The sequence below is a fragment of the Quercus robur genome, chromosome 5 (assembly GCF_932294415.1).
Source record: "Quercus robur chromosome 5, dhQueRobu3.1, whole genome shotgun sequence".
Classification (NCBI taxonomy): Eukaryota; Viridiplantae; Streptophyta; class Magnoliopsida; order Fagales; family Fagaceae; genus Quercus; species Quercus robur.
The window spans coordinates 18,503,744-18,524,156 of NC_065538.1; the positions used below are offsets into that span (position 1 = coordinate 18,503,744).

The following is a 20,413-nucleotide window of genomic DNA, read 5'->3' on the forward strand; positions in this document are numbered from 1 at the left end:
ATGAGTATTAAGTTTTCTATGACATATGTTTCACTCCAAATCTAGTCTTATTCTCATCCACAACTTGGACACTTTCTATCCACTAACTTTCTCACATTGATAACATGTAGCTGTGTATAAAAAATGACACATCATTATTATTCTTTTTTATATCATAGCCATCAAATTTAACAATAAGTTAAATTTACTATGAGAGCTTAATTGTGTTCAAAACATACATTTACTCCTCCACATAATAAATTATCCCCCAAAAAAAAAAGAAAAAAAAAAAGAAACATATATGTGCTTCCTAAGCCCAAAAAACCAGTTTTTCTTGACATGTTGAATCGTTGATCTTACTTTCCTGAGTCCCACACCTAAAATAAAAATATTCCGATTTTTTAAAGCAGTTTTAATAAAGGAGGGAAGAAGAGCCTCATTACTAGAATAGGTTTTTTTATTATAAAAAATATATATTTAAATATTTGGGTTTCAAATAATGTCTAACACAAAATAGGGAATTGTTTGGTTTCAAATATGTTTGGATCCTTAGGTTCTAACTACTAAGAGAAAAATGACAAATGTCCCGTTATGTGCAATATGTATAACTCACTTGATTAATTCAATTAAGTGAATTATATAAATTGCAAATGACAATTGTAAATATCATCTTCATATTAGTGGTTAGAATCAAGCTCATTTCCACACATCATACACACATTATTTTAGTTTAGTTTATTTATTTATTTAGAATAACACACAAAATATTAGTTGTAAACACAATTTCATAATTTCAACCGAAACAATTTCAGGATTAATCATTAATCTCGTGTAAAAATTAAAATTAAAATAATTTTTTTTTTAAAAGCATATACGAAGACATGCACACCAAAATTATACTACAAAAACAGAATCAAAATATATACCGTTTTCCAAATATATATACACACACCGTTTCTTTCTTTAACTTTTGGTCCTTTTTGTTTGCTTTTATAGACTCTGTAGGCGCGTTCACCTCAAACTCCCAAAACCCTCTCTCACTCTCTCTCTGAAACTCCTAAAACCCTAAAATCTTCTGTATTCGAATGGCAGAACCGATTCAGTTGAGTCATCTCATTGAGTCCTTCGTCGACTCGTCTCGTTCCCCGACTCAGCAGGTTCACGCTTTGCTTTCTTCTGCTCCAAATTCGTCACCTTTCATTGTTAAAATTTATTACTATCTTTTACTATTACTCTCGTTTCATGCCGTGTTTGGTTGCCTAGAAAATCAATTTAAAAAAGAAAACCTTGGAATTTGAACTAATTCACATAATTATGTGTTAATTCAATATGAACCCTCTGCTCAGGCTAGCACAATTCAAATAATTATTGGAAAAAAAGTTAAAAAGAATATTAAATTACTAAGTTCTGGGTCGTTAAATATTGAATTACTTGTTTTTTATATTGTTGTTATGGCAAAAACGATGATGGGTGTGAAATTATTTGGCTATCTAAGTTTTATATTGACACCATATTTCATATATTGTTCTTTGGAATAAGTACTATTTGTGTGAAATTAAAGCCTTGGATAGCATGAGTACATTGCCTGGAAAATGCAAAATTTAATGTAATTTAGGAAAAATATGCCATTGGTTACATGGCTATTGAAGAGCAAGAGGTTTGGTGGGTCACAAAAGAGATAAAAGTTTTAAGTTGGAATTGTATGCGTGATATCCACATGGGAAGCCATACATGTTGCTACTGACAATTTTGGGATGTAAGCTATAAACATATGGAATAAGGGAAAGGAATGGCAAGAAGGGACGTGATCATGCAGTTGCCTATAGGTTTTACTGTCTAGAGATAAGTCCAAAGGGCTCTTCTTTAGAAAGGTTCCCTATGTTATCAAAAAAAAAAAAAAAAGAGGGATGTGATCATGGTAGTCTTGCTCAACATTTACCTTTTTCCTACTCTTGTTATTTTTTCTGATTTTTATTTTTTATTTTTATTTTTATAAGTGTTATTCTTTCTGATTTCAACTGGGAAAGATTTGAATTCACTGGTGCATGTGTGTATTGACCATCCAAGTAATATTTGTATGTAGCTTTATGATAGTTGCTTCATTCAAAATGGGCAATTTCTGTTGATTACTCAATTTTTTGTTTTATTGTTATACTACTTTTTTGTCGGATTTCATTTATGTTTTGCTATGCCGTGAGCTAGGTTGAATTCACTCAATATGTGTGTGCACTACAGGCTGCAAGCTTGGACAAAATTGCTTCTCTTGTGAAGAATGATGTATTAACTATGGAAGGACTGGTGTGCCTCTCTTATATAATATTTGTGTTTATTTAGTATTATTCTCTTGTTGGTCTATTTACTTTTTGGTTTGTGTCTCTTATCATTTTCTAAAATTTAGGTCAGGGAGATGCAGATGTATTTGACCACTACAGATAACATCGTTCGTGCGAGAGGTACTTTAAGCATCTCTTATGAGGTGTTGGATGGAATGGTAGTTTTTCCTTTTGTGGTAATTAGTATATAAATAAATCAAACTAAAGCTTGAATTCGAATACTCAAAATTTTATTAGCCAGCTACACTTTTTGAGTAGATTGCATGAATTTTTCAGTATACAGCTGTACAATGGCAGAGCTAGGGAGTTGCCTCCCTGACCCAGCAAACTTTGATATGTTCAAATCTTAAAACCATGAAATGTAAAAATGTTATCAGTGTATTGCTTTGTTGAGATTTACCTGATGCTTTGATACTTGGATATGTTCATGTCTTAAAACCATGAAGTGTAAAAATGTTTTCAATGCAGTGCTTTGATGAGACCTAACATGTCCATCAACTTCTTTACGTAGAAAATTTATGTGTGTGTGTGTGTGTGTGTGTGTGTCAGTTATAAACTTTGTGATGGTCCCTTGTAGATATCTGCATGGTAAAGTTTTGTATTTTTTCCCTCTTTTGGTTGGTATGGGCTTGGAAAAAGTAGAGGGGGAGGGGAGGGTGGGGGTCTTGTGGGCCTTATAAGTTAACAATATAACTCTAGATTTTTGATAGGTTTTCTTATTCCTAAACCAAAATGATATTAGTTCCTGACAATTTCTTGAGACATGGTATTCTTTTCCAGGTATCCTTCTTCTTGCAGAAGTGCTTACATGTCTTGCAACAAAGCCACTAGACAGTGCTACATTACATAGCTTGATAGGGTTCTTCACTGACAGATTGGTGAGTAGGAAGTTATTTTCTGCAGCATCATATATGAAAGATCTTAATTTATAATTTCTGATTGTGATCTTTGTTTTCTTTCAAGTTTATGACTTCCATTTCCTTTTTAAATTCTACCTGGTTTGTGTGGTTTTATGATGTGCCCGGAGCCTTGGACAGATTCTGCTCCATCAACTTTACACGTTTAAGACATATATTTTTCATAATTATGTGAATAATTTTTTTTTCTTATCAAGAGTCAATTACAAAAATAATTCTTATTGGAGATCAGGCTTTTATTTTATTTTTGCACAAAAATCTGTAAATCTATCATACTTTGATTGCTTTGCACACTGTACACTAGAAGTCTTTTTGTCCGTCTTCAGGCTTAAGGCCTCTATATTCATTCTCTGTGGGTACATGAATCCAGGAAAATTTCACAAACATGGTTTGATTTAGGTGGTTTTGTAGTTGCCTCCTTAATTGTTCTTCCTCTTGCTGAAATGGGTTACTATTTTGAAGCCTGTCTTTTCATGATTTGATGGCATGGGGAAGGGTCTTTCCAAGAGAGGAAGTTTGTGACTTGATCTTGATTTAGAGGTTGCATATGTTTTCATCATGGTTAATCATGTAAATACCACAAATAGAGATAGAGAATGGATATTATACTAGCCTCTGAACACGCACTACACGCATGTTCAGAGGCACTTCCTTTTTTTTCAATTAAAAAAAAAACATTTGTATTTCTCTTAGTCAAGGTGCCTAAGAGGGTGGCTTTCTTCTTGTGGACCGCAGCACATGGCCAGATCCTTACCTTGGATAATCTCCGGGGCCTCCATTTGGCGAATAGGTGCTATATGTGTTGCTGTTCTTCGGAATCTGTGGGCCATTTTCTCATTCATTGTCCGGTAGCTTATGCTTTGTGGGTGCAAATGTTACAAGCTTTTGGGATTCAATGGGTCATGCCAGGTTCTGTGGTGAGTTTGGTGTCTTGTTGGAGCAATTGGTTGGGAAAATATGCTTTGGACGTATGGAATATGGTTCTTGGTTGTTTGATGTGGGTTGTTTGGTTGGAAAGAAACCGACCCTCTTTTGAGGGTTTGGAGAGAACGCTTGATCAGTTACAAGTGCTCAGCCGAAATACTCTTTTTGAATGGGCTAAGTGCTGGGGTTATTCAAACTGTTCTTCTGCTTTGGAGTTCTTTTTTACCCTTAGTAGTGCCACTTAAGTTGCTTCTCTTATTCTGTTTTCAGTTGTTTTTGTTTGCTGTTTTTTGTGTTCACCATCATGAACACTTGTAATGGCTGTTTGCATTTCTCTTGTTGAATAAAAGTCTTATTACTTATAAAAAAAAAAACAAAATCAAATGAAATGTACCTTTCTCAAATGTGAGGTATTGTGTCACCATCAGAAAGACCTTTAATTTTTGTGGGGAGGTTTGGGGAGTTAGAGGAGAGAAATGAGAGCAGGAAGGATTGGGGAGGAAGGGAAAACTGAAATCAGGAAAAAAAAAAATCATATCCAATTGTGGGTTTTAAACATGGAGTCCATCTATAAAAAAAATAATAATAATAATAAAAAGTGATATAGTTTTAAATTTTAGAATGGAAATACGTTTAAGGCTTGGAAGTTATCTTTTTAGAGAACTCCAACAATACGTGGGTGTTACAATGTTAGAATTCAAATGAAAAATGTAACCGCCCTAGATAAAGATGAGCATTATTATTATTTTTAAAAAAATTATTGGCTTGTTTTGATTTTGAGTAAAAATCAGAAACATAGGTTATTTTGACAATATTGGAAGCATGGGATTGTTTTGATTCGAACGTGGGTTAGTGAGAGTTAGAGTAGTTAAAATTGCTTTTTTGTCCCTAAGTGACTGTTTGACACTTTGACCCACAAAATGTGTAGACTAATCATTAGGGATAATACTGGAAATAAGGACAAGAGGACATCTATGGTCTACTCTCTCAATATATAGAGATGTGTGAAGGGAGATTGAATTTGGTTAATCACCTTCATATTATTTCCTATTTTTTAGCTGTGGTGTTTTTGTATTGTGTTTGGGGCTTCCAACAATGACAAGTTCTTATAAAGTCGATGTGCTATATTTGTGGATATGTACTTTGGAAATTGGATAGGTTCCTTTTTGGCATTTTTCCCCATGTGTATTGATAGAGTAGCATATAGCTATTCTTTTAAAATTTGTTGGTTCTTGGATCGTTTTGTCAAGGGGAATTCAAGTGGAGTCTCTTTTCTTAATTTCTTTCTTTTGTTTCTTTTCAGTTTGACAATTCATTATAAGAACTGTCAGTAGTACTTAATAGGTACTCATCTCCTACATGTGTATGGCTTAATAGATCAGGATGTGCCCTTGAAAGTGAGTCTCATCTACTCTGAAAAAACATAGTTGGTCATGAACAGCTTCAATCCTGTTCAAGATTATTCATAAAAAAAAATTAAAAAAAAAAACCCCTAGGTTCAAGCCCTAATGTCGGGCTCATTATCTCAGAAAGTGTTTGTACCGTTGAAATTAATAGTTTGCATTCATGTGACTGTATGTATGAATATGTTTGGACACATAAACATCTTCATATGTATTTACGTATATAAGTATTTATGTATGTCCTGTTGAATTTTCATATTAATTAATTTATGCATTCATGTGAATGTATGTATGAATAATTTACACATACAAACGTCATCATATGGATATGGTGCATTTTTCTCCAGGAGGAGGTCATGTTACATGTTCAGGTGGTTGCATTTAATGATTTATATAATAACAATTCCAAAGACAGATTTACTCATCTCTCTCTCTCTCTCTCTCTGGTTTGGTATTCCAGAGCTGTTTATATCAGTTTAAGGCCAAGGGTTTTGTTTACATGTCATTCTGCACTTTTTTGTTAATTTTTATCTCTCTTAATATATGGAATTTTAGTTTTACCTCATATGATATATAGATTTTTTTAGATTTTAATGTAATTTCCCTCAGATGAAAATTATAGCCTTTTTTACTCATGGTTTACTAGTTTACAGTTGTTTCTTATCAGTTTGTCTGGAAACTACCAAACCATAGAACCTAATCTGGAAAAGAGTCTAAAATAGATGATATCATATTTATATCAGGAAAAGAGGATCATTAAATTTACAGGTGTTTCCTCAGATGACAATTATTGACTCCCTTCAGAACTTTCTCATTGTCTTCTTTGAATTATATCTGTTCTGTAATATTAAAGTATAATAGATGATATCATATTTATACCAGGCAGATTGGAAAGCTTTACGTGGTGCACTTGTTGGTTGCTTGGCACTGATGAGGAGGAAAAGTAGTGCTGGTGTGGTTACTAGCACTGATGCCAAAGCAGTTGCAGAGTCTTTTTTACAGAACCTACAGGTGCAGTCTTTAGGACAGCATGATAGGAAGGTAATTCTTTTTTTCTCTCAAGCCATAGTTAATGGAGACAAATTAATAAATCTACACCAGATACCTACCAATACAATGCCTTATTACAATTTCAAAGTTTTTGACTTTACCATAAAAATGTTCTTGCAGCTTTGCTTTGAACTTCTGGAGTGCCTGTTAGAACGCTACCCCAATACAGTTACTCCAATGGTATCATTTCCAGTCTCATTTTTATTCTACTTTTCTTGTCCTCTTTTTGTAGTAATAAATTATTTTCATATCTGTTACTATAGAAAGAGGTCCAATGCTTTCTCCTGAAACCTGTTGAATTGAGTGTCTTAGAAAATTAACTTAAGACTAAGATAAAAGCTGTTGAGTTTGAGAAGGAATTTCTATGGTCAAATGACAAACCATGTGGGTTACTTTGTTCAACATGATGACTGTAGACTTGCCCCATTTCTCCACAAGAAATACCCTCTGGACCCACCATTTGATCGCTGTTAGTTTCCATATGCATCTACACTGCACTCACAGAGATACTTTATTTATATGACTAATGTAAAATCTAGAATTAAACATGTCTACTTTTGGCAATGGTTTTTTTATATTAAGACTGAGTTCAAATGAAGTTTATATCCCAAAACTGTAAGCTAGTTCTTAGTCATGCCATATTAAAATCATTTAGATTATCCCAAAACGGGGTTGTTTCTGGCATTATTCATTTATTTGTTTCTCCTTGCCACAACTGTGCTTCATGCTCTGTGCATGCAACTTGAGCTTTATAATCTCTCTCTCTCTCTCTCTCTCTCTCAGACACATGCACAAGCATACACAAATGCACCACCAAACCCTCCATTAGAGATATTATAGTCGTCCAATGGTGTCTCTTACTTTAACATACTTCATCCTTTTTGTATGTTTTTATTAATTAGGCTGTTCTTTGTCATCTAGGGTGATGAGCTTATTTATGGAATTTGTGAAGCCATTGATTCAGAAAAGGATCCTCAATGCTTGATGCTTACGTTTCATATTGTTGAAGTTCTGGTGCAACTGTTTCCAGATACATCTGGTCCATTTGCAAGTTTTGCTGGGGATCTTTTTGAAATTTTGAGCTGTTACTTTCCTATTCATTTTACACATGTAAGCTGAATGCACACCAGTGGTTTTATTGTTTCACATGCTCTTTCCTGTCATTGATATGTGAAAATGGTTTCTTTCTTTGCATTATACAGCCAAGGGGTGAGGATCTTGGTATCAAAAGGGATGACCTCTCTCGGGCACTAATGGTATGTGGTGCTTACATTGGACTTTTTAGAGTATATTGTACTTAGTCTGGTGCGTGAATTAATATGTGCTATAATGCCTTTTTACAATGTAGAGTTTCATGATGATTTATTGTAAAACATCTCCCCCCCACCCCTACTCTCTCTTCTTCCCACCCCCCCACCCCCCAAAAGAAAAAGGTGGTGCAAGGGTTACTGGAAACACAGGTCTGATTGATTTCTACTAGAGGTTTATGCATATTTCATCAATTCATTATGGTCTATGGTTTGCCTTACATATTGTTTAAGGATCTAGCTGGATGTGCTTAAGTAACAAAAGAAGCCTGTGAATGGGTTGATTAAGTTAGTCTTTAAAATGTTTTAATTAAGGATTTTGGGTCTAGGAAGATGTTTTTAGCTATATGAGAGGTTAATTCTTTACAACTTCCTTGCCCTCTTATTTCTTCTCCTCCTTCTGAAGGGGTAGCCTGAACCTGGGTTGTTATATGTAATAAAAAATTATATTGAAGTCTATGAATAATGTTCTGTGAAGTTCAAACTAGTTTTGTTTTTGTTTTTAAATCATGGTTTTTCAGTTGTTGGTTAATTTAATTATGACCAAGCTTAAGACCTTGTCCCAAGTCCGAACTTTTTGGGGTTGGTAGTTTCAATTCTGTATCTAGAGCAATATGTCATGTTATGATGTTCTTTCTCCTCATCTCTGCTGATGCCTTTTTGGCCTTTTGTCCATGCTATGCAACAAACTTGAATAATACTTCTCATCTGCACTGGTTCATTCCTTGGGCTTTTTGCACACATTAACTGGTTTCACTCCCAATTACTGTTCTCGTAATCTTTTCAATGATCAAGGGGAGGAGATTTGTGCTGGCTGTCTGCCTATCTATTGCAACATACCCTTATTCAGGCTACTGCCAGCAGTCATAATTGATAATTCGTTAAAATGCATGCAGAAAGTGTTAATTAAAAATTTAACGGTATTAAATTGATCATGTGATGAGGTGGATGTGGTGGATGATTTCTTTCAATTCTTGGCATCCAATTTACCTTCAGTGATTGATGGTGATTCTATGAGATGGAAGTTGACAAAGAACGGGGATTTTAATATCCGTTTGTTTTATCATAAGTTACATGGTTCTTCCTCCGTTGTTTTTCCATGGAAAGGTATTTAGAAGGTTAAGGCACCCTGGCGTGTCTCTTTCTTTGTTTGGACAGCCGCATGGGATAAAATTCTCACGGGAGATAACTTGCGGGTTAGGGGCTTTGATTTCATTGACTGGTGCATTATGTGTCGTTGCTGTGGGGAGACACTGGATCATTTGTTGTTACACTATGGAAAGGCTTATCGGCTGTGGAGCTTTGTCTTTAGAACTTTTGGGATTTCGTGGGTTCCCTCACATTCGGTGACAAATTTTCTATTTAGTTGGTGGAACTGGTGGGGGAAGCATTCATCTCGCATTTGGAATTTAGTTCCGTTGTGTTTGATGTGATGTATTTGGAGGGAACGCAATCGGCATACTTCTGAGGACTTGGATAAATCAGATGACCAGCTGCTTGCTCTCTTTTCTGATTCCCTTTTTGATTGGTCTAGGGCTTGGGGACTCGCATCTAGTGATTCTCTCCCTTTGTTCCTTAGCTCTCTCTTTCTTTGTAATTAGTGCTTCTTTATGTTTTTGCTTTTCTCTTCTTTTTTGTACTTTTTGATATGCTTTGTGCTATTTTGCATTTAGCATTTAGCATTTTTGTGAATATACATCTTTCTTACTTATAATAAAAAAAAATTGATCATGTGATGTGAGGTGAGAAATAGGTATATGCAAATTTTTTATTGTATGATAGTAAAGTTAAATGCATCACTTAAGTGAATTTCCTATGATAATATGACTCCTAAAAAGGAAGGCAAATAGATTTACTTATCACTACTATTTTACCGGGTTATTTGCATACAAACACTAGTTTGATATGTTATCTTTACTTGCAAAGTAACTGTATGTACCTCATTCTTCTGTAGTTGGCATTTTCCTCTACTCCTCTGTTTGAGCCATTTGCCATTCCGTTGCTTCTTGAGAAGCTTTCTTCTTCTCTACCATCAGCAAAGGTTGGTGCTAATTCAATGTAGTTTCACTCTGTTAATGTTTGTAATGCAGCAATCTGTACTATCATGCTGTTTAATTGATTGAGCCCCAACTTTATATGCTCACAGCTCGATTCACTGAAGTATCTCAGCAGTTGCACATCAAATTATGGACCAGAGAGAATGGCAAAACATGCCAGAGCTATCTGGTTGTCAATTAAAGATGCATTATATACTTCACTCCAAGAGCCTACTTTATCCTTTACTTCAGAATCTCTAGATGGACTTGTTTTTCAGGAGAATGAAATTGCAAAAGAAGCTTTAACGCTTCTGCAGCAGGTTATTATGCAAAACAATGGTCTTTTTTTAAGTTTGATTGTTGAAGATGAGGACATAAATATAATTTTGAACACTGTCCCTACTTATGAGAGTTATAATGATATTCCCTTGCAAGGCAAGCTTAAATTATTTGCAGCTGGTTGTATCCTGTCTATTTCTACCAAGACCTCCGTTGCTTGCTGTCATATGATTTTCGAAAGCTTCTTCCCCCGCTTGATGGAAATTCTGGGGCTTTCTGAAAAAAATTTATCTGGAGATCACTCACCGAAGGACAATTATTTAATCTCCAAAAGACTAAATTTTGGAGCTCTTTATCTCTCTGTCGAACTTCTTGCAGCATGCAGAGATTTGATTGCAGGCTCCACACAAATTGCTTGTAAATCAGTTTCTACATATGAGACAAGCTACTGCATGCTTCATAGCTTTTCAAATTTATTAACTAAGGCCTTTTGTTCTACCTTGGTGACAAGTCCTCATGATGCAGATATTTATTTTGGAGGTGAATGCTCTTATCTTACAATACCATAGGATATATAGATTTTTTTGTCCTGACCATGTTAATTTTTTCCATAAAAAATCTTAAGGATAGACCTTTTTTAATTAAGCATATAATATGATTAGCAATACTAATTACACATGTAATCACTTACCAAAAAAAAAAAAAAAAAAATCTAATTACACATGTTATCATGTGCAAAATCTGTCATTTTGAAAGCTTTGCTGTTCAAGTTTATCTTTCTTTCTTGCCATTGTTTGCTTTTTAAATTAGTTATCACTGTTCCTTTTCTTTCTTTCTTTTTTTCTCTAATGAGAATAAATTATTTGTAAAACCTGACAATATTGATCATTTATTTTGGACTTATATGCAGTGAAGGGTTTACAGATTCTAGCTACTTTCCCAGGAGATGTTTCTCCAGTACCAATATCCGAATTCGAGAATATTTTAATCACATTCATGTCAATTATCACAGTGAATTTCAAGAAGACACTATTATGGAGATTGGCATTAAAGGCATTGATGAATATTGGCTCATTTATTGATAGAAATAATGAGTCTGAGAAAATTTTAAGCTATATGCGAATTGTGGTTGAAAAGATTGTTTCACTGGTGTCTCTTGATGATGTTACCATGCCTTTCCCCCTCAAACTGGAAGCAATATCAGGCATTGGCACAAGTGGACTGAATTATATGCTGCACATTATCCAAGGGTTTGAAGAGGCTTTATTTGCCAATTTATCTGAGATTTATGTATGTATAACACTGAACTCATCTAACTTTTTTTTTTTTTAATAAATCATTTGACTCTTCTATTTGGGACTAAGGCCTCGTTTGGGAGGAGGGAATGGAATGGAATGGAAAGGAATAAAAAGAATAATTTTAGAATATTCTTCCCTTCCCCTTGTTTGGGAGTTTTAATGGAGGGAATGGAAAGCTCATTCTCTTGTTTGGGAGTTTAAGTAGAAGGGAATGAAATGAGTAGGAGGGAACACTCATTCCTCTCTATTCCCTTAAAATCTTAAATTTTCATTCCCCCCGAAATTGGGAGGAATGGGAGGGAATGGAATTAGATTTAATGATTTTTTTACTAAAACTCCCAAAATACCCCTGTATATTCAATTATTTATTTTAAAATAAGGGTCTAATAGTAATATTGTTATAAAATGAATCCATTCCATTCTCTCCATGTTGCTCCCAAACAAAATTACTTACATTCCATTCCTTTCCATTCCTTCATTTTAAAACATCCAATCAAGGTTACTTAATTCCATTCCATTCCATTCTTTTCCATTCCTTTCTCTTGCTTAAATACATTCCATTCCATTCCGTTCCTTTCCATTCCCTTATGATCATTTCATTCCATTCCATTCCCTTCCCTTATGAACTCCCAAACGGAGCCTAAAGAAACTAGGTCATGGGATGTCCTTTGAGTAAAAAGTTTGCATCTTTGTGTCATCCTTTTGTGGTGTTAACTTATTAGAAGTGTGTTTATTTAGTTGGTGTATCTGTTGAGAATTCTGCAAGCAAAAACAGTGGTCTGTATCTACACCAAATTTGGGATTGAAGACATTAATGATCTTTTCTTTACTTTCTTGTTCACATTCAAATTTTAAATTCATTTATTTTCTTGAGCTAATGGCACTTCAACATTGTATCTCATCTGTGTAGGTCCATGGAAATTTAAAGTCAGCCAAATTCACAATTTGGCTTTTGGAATGCTACTCTAATAAATTGCTTCCATGGTATAAAGTTCTACTCTGAATGTTTGCTTTCCTTATCTTCAGTTCATTGTACTTTTTTTCTTGAATGATTTGCATGAATTGGATTTGAAGTCGATTATTGCAACATGTGATATACTTGCTATGTTTAGGACATCTTTCTTTTTCTTTTTTGTCTTCCCTTCAAAATGTAAGATTCGACCCTCCCCTCCTCTCTTAAGATAACAAAGACCTCCACTGCCACCAAGACCCTGCTTCACTTCGACCTTTGATCTGTGGTTCAGTTATTTTCATATTTACAAATAAACATATAACAAGAGATTCATTTCTAAAGATATTTGTAGTGAGTTAATGTTTTCAGAACCCTCAAACTGAAGTAGGGAAGATGGGAGGAAAAATTATGTCACCATGTACTTGCATCATTAGCAGCATTTTGTCCCATTTTAACATTCATCTGCTGACATTCTTGGTGCCATTTGGTGTGATTTCCTGCTGATGACATGAAACCCTTTGTTGGAACATTTGCAGGATCCATGAAAATGGAGTTTTTGAGGAAGTTTTGTTGCGATTTCCTATTAATATTTGGAAGCAAATTGAAAGTTGTGTTGATTTTAGTGTCCCAGAAAAGGTAACTAGAGCTGCTATTTCATTTCATTATCTTTATTATTATTAATGATGTTGACAGTGATGTCCTGAAAACTTCTAAGTACATTTGACATCAGTGGTTGGGGTTCGGGGGTTAACTATAATGATTAAATAATTTCTATTCTGGAAGTGGAAATGATGTATTTCTTCTACTTTAGGAGCTTCTTGATGCAATGATGACTGCAATGAAGCATGCTGTTGCATTTTGTTCTGAGGAAAGCCAGAACGAAATAATCCAAAAAGCTTACAATGTACTTTCATCAAGCACTTCTTTTCCACTAAAGGAATCCATGGCCCTCACCATTCCATTCCAACTGGAAGGTCTACAGCTCACTCAGAAGATGGACAATCTGTTGTGTAGAGATGAATGGATTCTTTCACTATTTGCATCTGTAGTCATAGCAGTTCGTCCGCAAACACACATTCCAAATGTAAAAGTAATATTGAATTTATTCATAACAACTCTTCTTAAGGGTCATGTTCCAGCAGCTCAGGCATTGGGTTCTATCGTTAACAAATTTGGTAAAAGTTCAACTGGATCTGAGATTTCAAGTGACTGTACCTTGGAAGAAGCACTGGATATCATTTTTCAATTAAAATTATGGACCCATCAAGATAATGGTGCTTTGCTGAGATGTAGTGTTAATGGAAGTGAGATGGGTCACACTGATTTATGCCAAGCTGTTGTGAACAATAAATTGCCCCAGATACTTGCCATTACTGGACTATCATGGATTGGAAAAGGTTTGCTTTTGCGGGGTCACGATAAAGTTAAAGATGTAACTATGATTTTTCTGGAGTGTTTATTGTCAAATGGCAATGCCTTACCATTAAGTCAGCATTCACTAGAGAACAGTTGTGAGCAGGATTTGCGTGCTTCTGTGATGAAAAGTGCAGCAGATGCATTTCGTATTCTTATGAGTGATTCTGAAGTTTGTTTGAATCGGAAGTTCCATGCAATAATACGACCACTCTATAAGCAACGTTTTTTCTCCACCATGATGCCTATTTTGCAACCTTTGATAATGAAAAGTGATTCATTACTTTCTAGGTACCAAATATTCTTACTCAGAACTAATTGCACTTTGCTTGCTATAGTGTGCATCAGATGCTGTGTACCTTGTCTATGTAATTATGCATTGTTCATCTTATAATATATTCATGTTGATTTAATGATTTTAGCCATTTTTCAACTGAATTCAGAACATTGAACTTCCTAAAATGAATTCTAAAATGATTTAAAAACATCCCCACAATTCATATGGTTTTTAGCTTAGCTCTGTCTTCCTGCCTATTATCTGGTGTTGTGTCTTAGCATAATATGTCAACATATTTCCATTTTCTTTAATGCTTCTCATCTGTAAGATGCCAGTAAGCACTTAGGTCATTGCAAACTTGTAGTAATTTAATCTACAGAGGACTGACTTGCATTGCTACATTCTACCTTGTATCCTCAAAGCTTGAGTAAATTGGTGTTCAGACTTGAACAATTTTCTTTTACAACAGCATATTTGTGTTTTACTTGAGATTTCTATTGCCTGAGATTGTTCCTTACTAATTGTCTGCCTTCTAGTTTCAAACTTGTCTTGTTGCTGGAATTGGGTATGAAGTCAAGAGGGAACCATTTGTCTAGCAATTCATGAGAAACCCTTTTACATAATAGTTTGCTTGAATCTGCAAAGCATGTAATTGACTTACCTGCTAGCTCACCTTGAAGAATGGGTCTTTGACCACTTAATGGTAGAATGAAAGGCATATTTGGAAACATTCTTTTATCATGTATCCTCTTTAACTGCTCTGCAATTTCAGATCCATGCTGTATCGGGCATTTGCACATATAATATCTGAAACTCCATTAGTTGCTGTTCTGGACGAAGCCAAGAAGGTTAGTGCCAAATATCTTTGTACTTTCAGTGATTAGTTTTTTTTTTCCCCTTGTTCTTATCTTGGACTACATCAAGCAACTAATTAGTAAGATACCATACAAATTTGGCAGCTCATACCTATTCTTCTGGATTGCTTATCCATGTTGAACAAGGATGCTCAGGATAAAGATACATTGTACAGTCTCCTACTAGTCTTATCTGGGATATTGACAGATAAAGATGGTAATGCTAAATGTAAATTTCTATTTGTCTGACTTATGAAAAACATCGCATTGCATCTCACTTTTATAGAGTACTTATTAGATTATGATCTGTGTTTTACTATGACTGCTCACCCAGTTCTGGTAGTATATGATCTATTTTCTGTTTTTACTTGCAGGGCAAGAAGCTGTAGTTGATAATGCTCATCTTGTCATTAATTGCCTCACTGGACTCATTGCCTACCCTCATATGATGGTACCAGATATTTTTCTTCGAAAGAAAATCAAATTTACTTTGATGCTGACTTATCGCTTGAGTTCATTGTTACATTCATTTAAATTGACACTATTCCTTTATAAGATTTTTTTTTTTTTTTTTTTTTTTTTTAACTCAAACATCAGCTTCTTTCCTCTTTGCTTTGTACTTTATCCCTGCCTGCTGCTGCATTCCAATTTCAGTACAAATTAGTATGCAAATGTTTCTTTGACAATCTTCAAATGCTACATAAGATCGACTTATACCTTTTTGTTGCTAGTTGTCAAATGAATTACTATTTTACTTTTTTTTTTCAGCCATGATGGGTTGGACCCCTGACCTCCATGTTCAAAGGAGAAGTGTGACTAGGTTATATGGTCATTGATCACTGATAATTATACTTCAGAAATGACCTCATGTTCTTAAGCATTACATTGTTATGACTTATAAGTAGTTTTTTTAAATACCTATGCATATAGAGCTTTATAATATATTGCTAGTGGAGCCTAATTGAAATTATTGGTGTTTAATTTTTCTTTTTCTGTGTTCAGCTTGTTCGAGAGACAGCCATTCAATGTCTAGTTGCCATGTCCGAGCTGCCACATGCAAGGATCTATCCCATGAGAATACAGGTTAGTAAAACTTAAAATAAGCGTCATTGCTATTTTCACTTATCAAAAGAGTCATTGCTATTATCCATAAGAATAATCACATGGGCATTTACAACAATGCTTCACTGGAGCTCATTTTGTACCAACATATCTTTCATTCTTTCTTTACCCTCTTTAATTCTTTAATAAGAAACAATTTTTTGATGGTCAAGAGTCTTGTAGCTCAATTGGCACTTCCTGATGTTTCCAACAAAGATGTCTAGTTTAAAGAATCTCCCCTCCCCCAACTATCAAATTATCAAAAAGAAACTATTTTCTGGTTTACCTTGTGTGTACTTTTTGGCACCTTTATGCAAATGAATCATATCCTTATCCAAAGAACAAAACAAAACAAAGAAATGCTTCAACTTATCATCAAATCTACATGTCTTGACTGTGTCTGTGTCATGCTGTCATTTTCAGGTACTACAAGCTATATCAAAGGCTCTTGATGATTCCAGGAGGGCTGTTCGGCAGGAAGCTGTCAGATGCCGACAGGCATGGTCAGTCCTTGATCTATCCTACTTACCTTTAATGTTATTTTACATGTGTAGGTTTTCTTTCTCCTGCCCAGTGGTAGGGGGGGTTAATTTTATGTTTATTTCAATTAATTTCTCTTGATAATTTATTAGGGCATCAATTGCATCAAGAAGTCTTCATTTCTGAATGACGCAGTAGAGTTTTTTCGAGGCTGGGTGCTGCTTGCTGGACAATCTTTTATTGTTTTGTTTTTTGGTCCTATAACCTGCCTAGTCAGCATAGTGTATGAAACTTTAGGTTTAGCCTTCAGACATTAATCAATAGTCTATATTATCTGTAGAGTGTAGATAATCCAAGTTGGACGAGAAATTTTGTTGCTATTAAGAATGTGATTAGTCTCTTATCGTTAATTAGTAGACTACTATACTACCTGTAGAGTGTAGATTGGACATGAAATTTTTGCTGTAATTAAGAAGTTGGTGTAAAGTAATTTGATTTTCCATAGAAAGAAAAGGCAAACATCCATTGCGCCAACGTTTCCTTTTTAAGCCATTGACAACAGGAATTCAGAAACATCATTGACAATCAGCAGAACATAATTTTTTCAAGAAGCAGCTCTATCTTCCTAATGTATCTCAGATATGAAGGCTTTTCGTTCTGCCCAAAAGGGGAATAGGCTAGGGTTATAGTTTGATGATCAGAGTTGATTCCATGATATAACTTCATTATATACCACAGACCAGAATAGGCTTTGGTAACATACATTCCAATGATGGGAAGGGGTTATGTCATGACAATGTCCAAGTAATAGCCTCTATATCCTGGTGGCACAAGAAAGGTAACAGCAAACAGTAGAGACAGCAAAGATTAAGAGCTTGTAGGAAAGATCTCCAAATGCTAACTAGTCTGCCCTTAAAACTGAATTGGTAGGTGTTAATAAACCAAGGGATTAGTCTAATGGCTCCTAAGGCCTCGTGAGATTCTTGAGGTCTCGGATTCAAAACACATAGTCAGCATCTTAGGAAAACCTCTAGGTTGCATTTGGAAAGTTGAATTTGGATTCTAAATAATTATAATTGAAATGTCATGATTTCAAATCCATTAATTATATATATCATTTCAAATTCAAGTATTTTAAAGGTTTTAAAATCTTTGGTGGATTTGTCAAATCCAAATCCTAGACTTTTTTAAGTATCCAAATAAAGTATTTGGATTTTAATTACTCAAATCCAAATCCACATGCTCAAATCCTACCATCCAAACATGCCACTAAGGAATTTGTCATTGTAATTATCTGTTGTGTGTAGAAAGAGGAGATTTCACGTACCCAAAGAAATAGTTAGATACTCAAAGGGCTTTAAACACTCACATTAGGACCCCCACCCCCCCTTCTCTCTCAAAAAAAGGTCCAAGTTGGTATTTATTAAAAAAAAAAAAAAACTAAAACATTATGTTTTATAGCTACAAAGCCTACAGACACAAACACATGTTGAATGTTGATGTGCCAGATTGTTAGTGATAAGTAAATAAATGATGTTAGTGGTAAGCCTAGATGAGAATCAGCAAAGATTTGCCGACTCAATTGATATGAAAAATGTTGTCAATTTTTTGTGCATGTAACATTACTTTTATAATTGCAAGCAAACCATTAGAAGAAAATGGTCATTTTGGGGGGAAAAAAAATTCAAAAATGGCAAAGGGTGGCAAAGAGTAGCTCCAAAATTTAGACATTTTCTCATCCAAATTGAAGAGAAATGGTTGATTTTATTTATTTAAAAAAAAAAAAAGATTTACCTATTTTTTCAAATACACTTTTTAATAAACTCTATTATTTCTCTATTCCTTTTAAAATAATTTTTTTCTTTATTTATTTTTTATTCTTTCTTTAATCTTCCTTTAAATATTTATTTATCAATACTCACACCCTCCACCCTTTTCACCTTCAATTTACTCTCAAAATAAAAGAGAACAAATCATGGACAAACCCCTAGACAAACCCATCTTAAAACCCACCAGCAAAATTCACCCACAAACTAACCCATGGCTTGTCCCAAAACACAAGGGCGACAAAATTGAAGTAGCAAGAGAGAGATAAACAAATCAAGGGTGGCAATGAGTTTCTCAAGTGATTCAGTGGAGAGAGAGTGAGGGTGAGAAATAGAGATTACGTAAAAATCTATGAGGGGTTGCTTACTCTTTGCGCATCTATGATTTTTTGTGAAGAGCAATTTTGCCTTGGGTCTACCTTCCCACTGCCAAGTGCATGTGGAGCTCAGATCAGCATTGCACTTCTTTCTTTCTTTCTTTTAAATTTTGTTGGTTTTAATAGTTTTATGGGAAAAGGATTGTGTTTTGTATGTCAATTCTGTCTTCCTCTTGATTGTGTGTTGATTGTGGGACAACATTTGTGTGTGTGTGTGTGTGAGAGAGAGAGAGAGAGAGAGAGAGAGAGAGAGCCAAGACTGGGGGGGATGCACTTGAACCCCAATGCTTAAAAAACTCATTATAGCCTAAACTCTCTCATATTGTAGCTCTAGATTAACCAAAGTCAACCATGTTTTTTTATCCCAAGCTACTTATATATATATATATATATATATATATATTTGTGTGTGTGTGTGTGTGTTTTTTATCCCAAGCTTCTTTGGGAAACTTCATCAAACACTTAAGCAACAATTATCCTATACTAATGCTTTGAGATAAATTAAATAAATTTCATAGCTCATTTAGAACCAGAAAAAAACCCACAAAGGAATCAAACTTTAATGAATATTTGAATAAAAAAAGTGTACTTTTTGTGAATGTATGGAAGTATTGAACAAGAATGAATGTATGAATGTGTGTGTGACATAACCTTCAAAACCCCAAATTTGCAAAGAAAGAGATGAGGAAGACCAAATTCATTGTAGTAGTACATATCAAAAGGATTTATATTTGTAATTTCCTCAACCATTGGACTCTATGGTTTATTGTTGTTGTTGTTACCATTGGAGCAACATTGGGCTTCTTTTGTATTGTATTTTGTGCTAGTTTTGGTTTTAAGTTAGTCAAGATTACGTGGGGGGTCAAGTTTATATTTTTAGAACCCAAATTGACACCCCTGGCCCAAACATAGCTCCATCCCAAAGAGAGGATTATGCAATTTTGTGAAAAGAGAGAGAGACTTTGAGAGGAAAGAAAAAGAATTAATATCTTATTTCAACTTTAGGAATTTCTTAAGCCAAGAAATTCTTTTATCAATCTACAAAGACTCTTTGTCGAAAGGATCAGCATTTTAAGAATAATTTGAGTTTGGCTAATCTCCAATGATCATTTCCATATGAAATTCCAAACAATAAAGGGCGGCTAGAGTCTTTTTTTTTTTTTTTTAAATAAAAAAAAAATAATGGTTAGAAATCCTACACTACTGCTCGAACCGATTCCCCTCCCCTTCAAATGATATTCTCCAGTGTGTAAAGTTTATAGGGCTTACTAGTTTCTACCCGTTTGTGCATGCGTGAGTTTTCTTGATAGATTCAACAAACTAGCTACCTTTATACAGAAGAGACTATTGGTATTATTGTTGTTGAAGACTATAAAAATCGATATGTCAGTAGTAATGTGTTTTCAAAAAACAGAAAGTAAAGTTTAATAATTTAAGTGTAAGATACAACAATAGGACTTCAAGTGATACGGGCCTTCAGAATTCCATATCAAAATGATTAATCACATGCCAATCCAATTCAAACTAGCAGCAGTGTCCATGGGCTGGACTTAGCTGACATTAATGTTGGGCTTTTGGTTCGAACCCAGCCATGCTGATTCTGGCCT

The 20,413-nt window shown here is 34.5% G+C and overlaps 1 protein-coding gene across 3 annotated transcripts; it reads left to right on the forward strand.

Moving 5' to 3' along the window:
* Positions 1-944: 944 nt before the first annotated feature.
* On the forward strand, positions 945-17,093 carry LOC126725361 (MMS19 nucleotide excision repair protein homolog). 3 transcript variants are annotated; one of them, XM_050430060.1, is made up of 20 exons: positions 945-1,136; positions 2,215-2,277; positions 2,378-2,432; positions 3,093-3,190; positions 6,439-6,597; positions 6,727-6,786; positions 7,528-7,716; positions 7,809-7,862; positions 9,868-9,954; positions 10,060-10,768; positions 11,139-11,518; positions 12,437-12,510; positions 13,015-13,114; positions 13,290-14,182; positions 14,941-15,016; positions 15,128-15,251; positions 15,397-15,473; positions 16,025-16,105; positions 16,547-16,626; positions 16,756-17,093. In XM_050430060.1, the coding sequence occupies exons 1-20, from the start codon at positions 1,065-1,067 to the stop codon at positions 16,787-16,789; spliced, it is 3,465 nt and encodes a 1,154-aa protein (XP_050286017.1). In that variant the 5' UTR covers positions 945-1,064; the 3' UTR covers positions 16,790-17,093. The 3 variants fall into 3 exon arrangements, with proteins under 3 accessions (XP_050286017.1, XP_050286018.1, XP_050286019.1); XM_050430061.1 differs by having other exon boundaries at positions 15,128-15,239; XM_050430062.1 differs by lacking the exons at positions 945-1,136; positions 2,215-2,277 and having other exon boundaries at positions 2,382-2,432; positions 6,443-6,597.
* Positions 17,094-20,413: the final 3,320 nt, after the last annotated feature.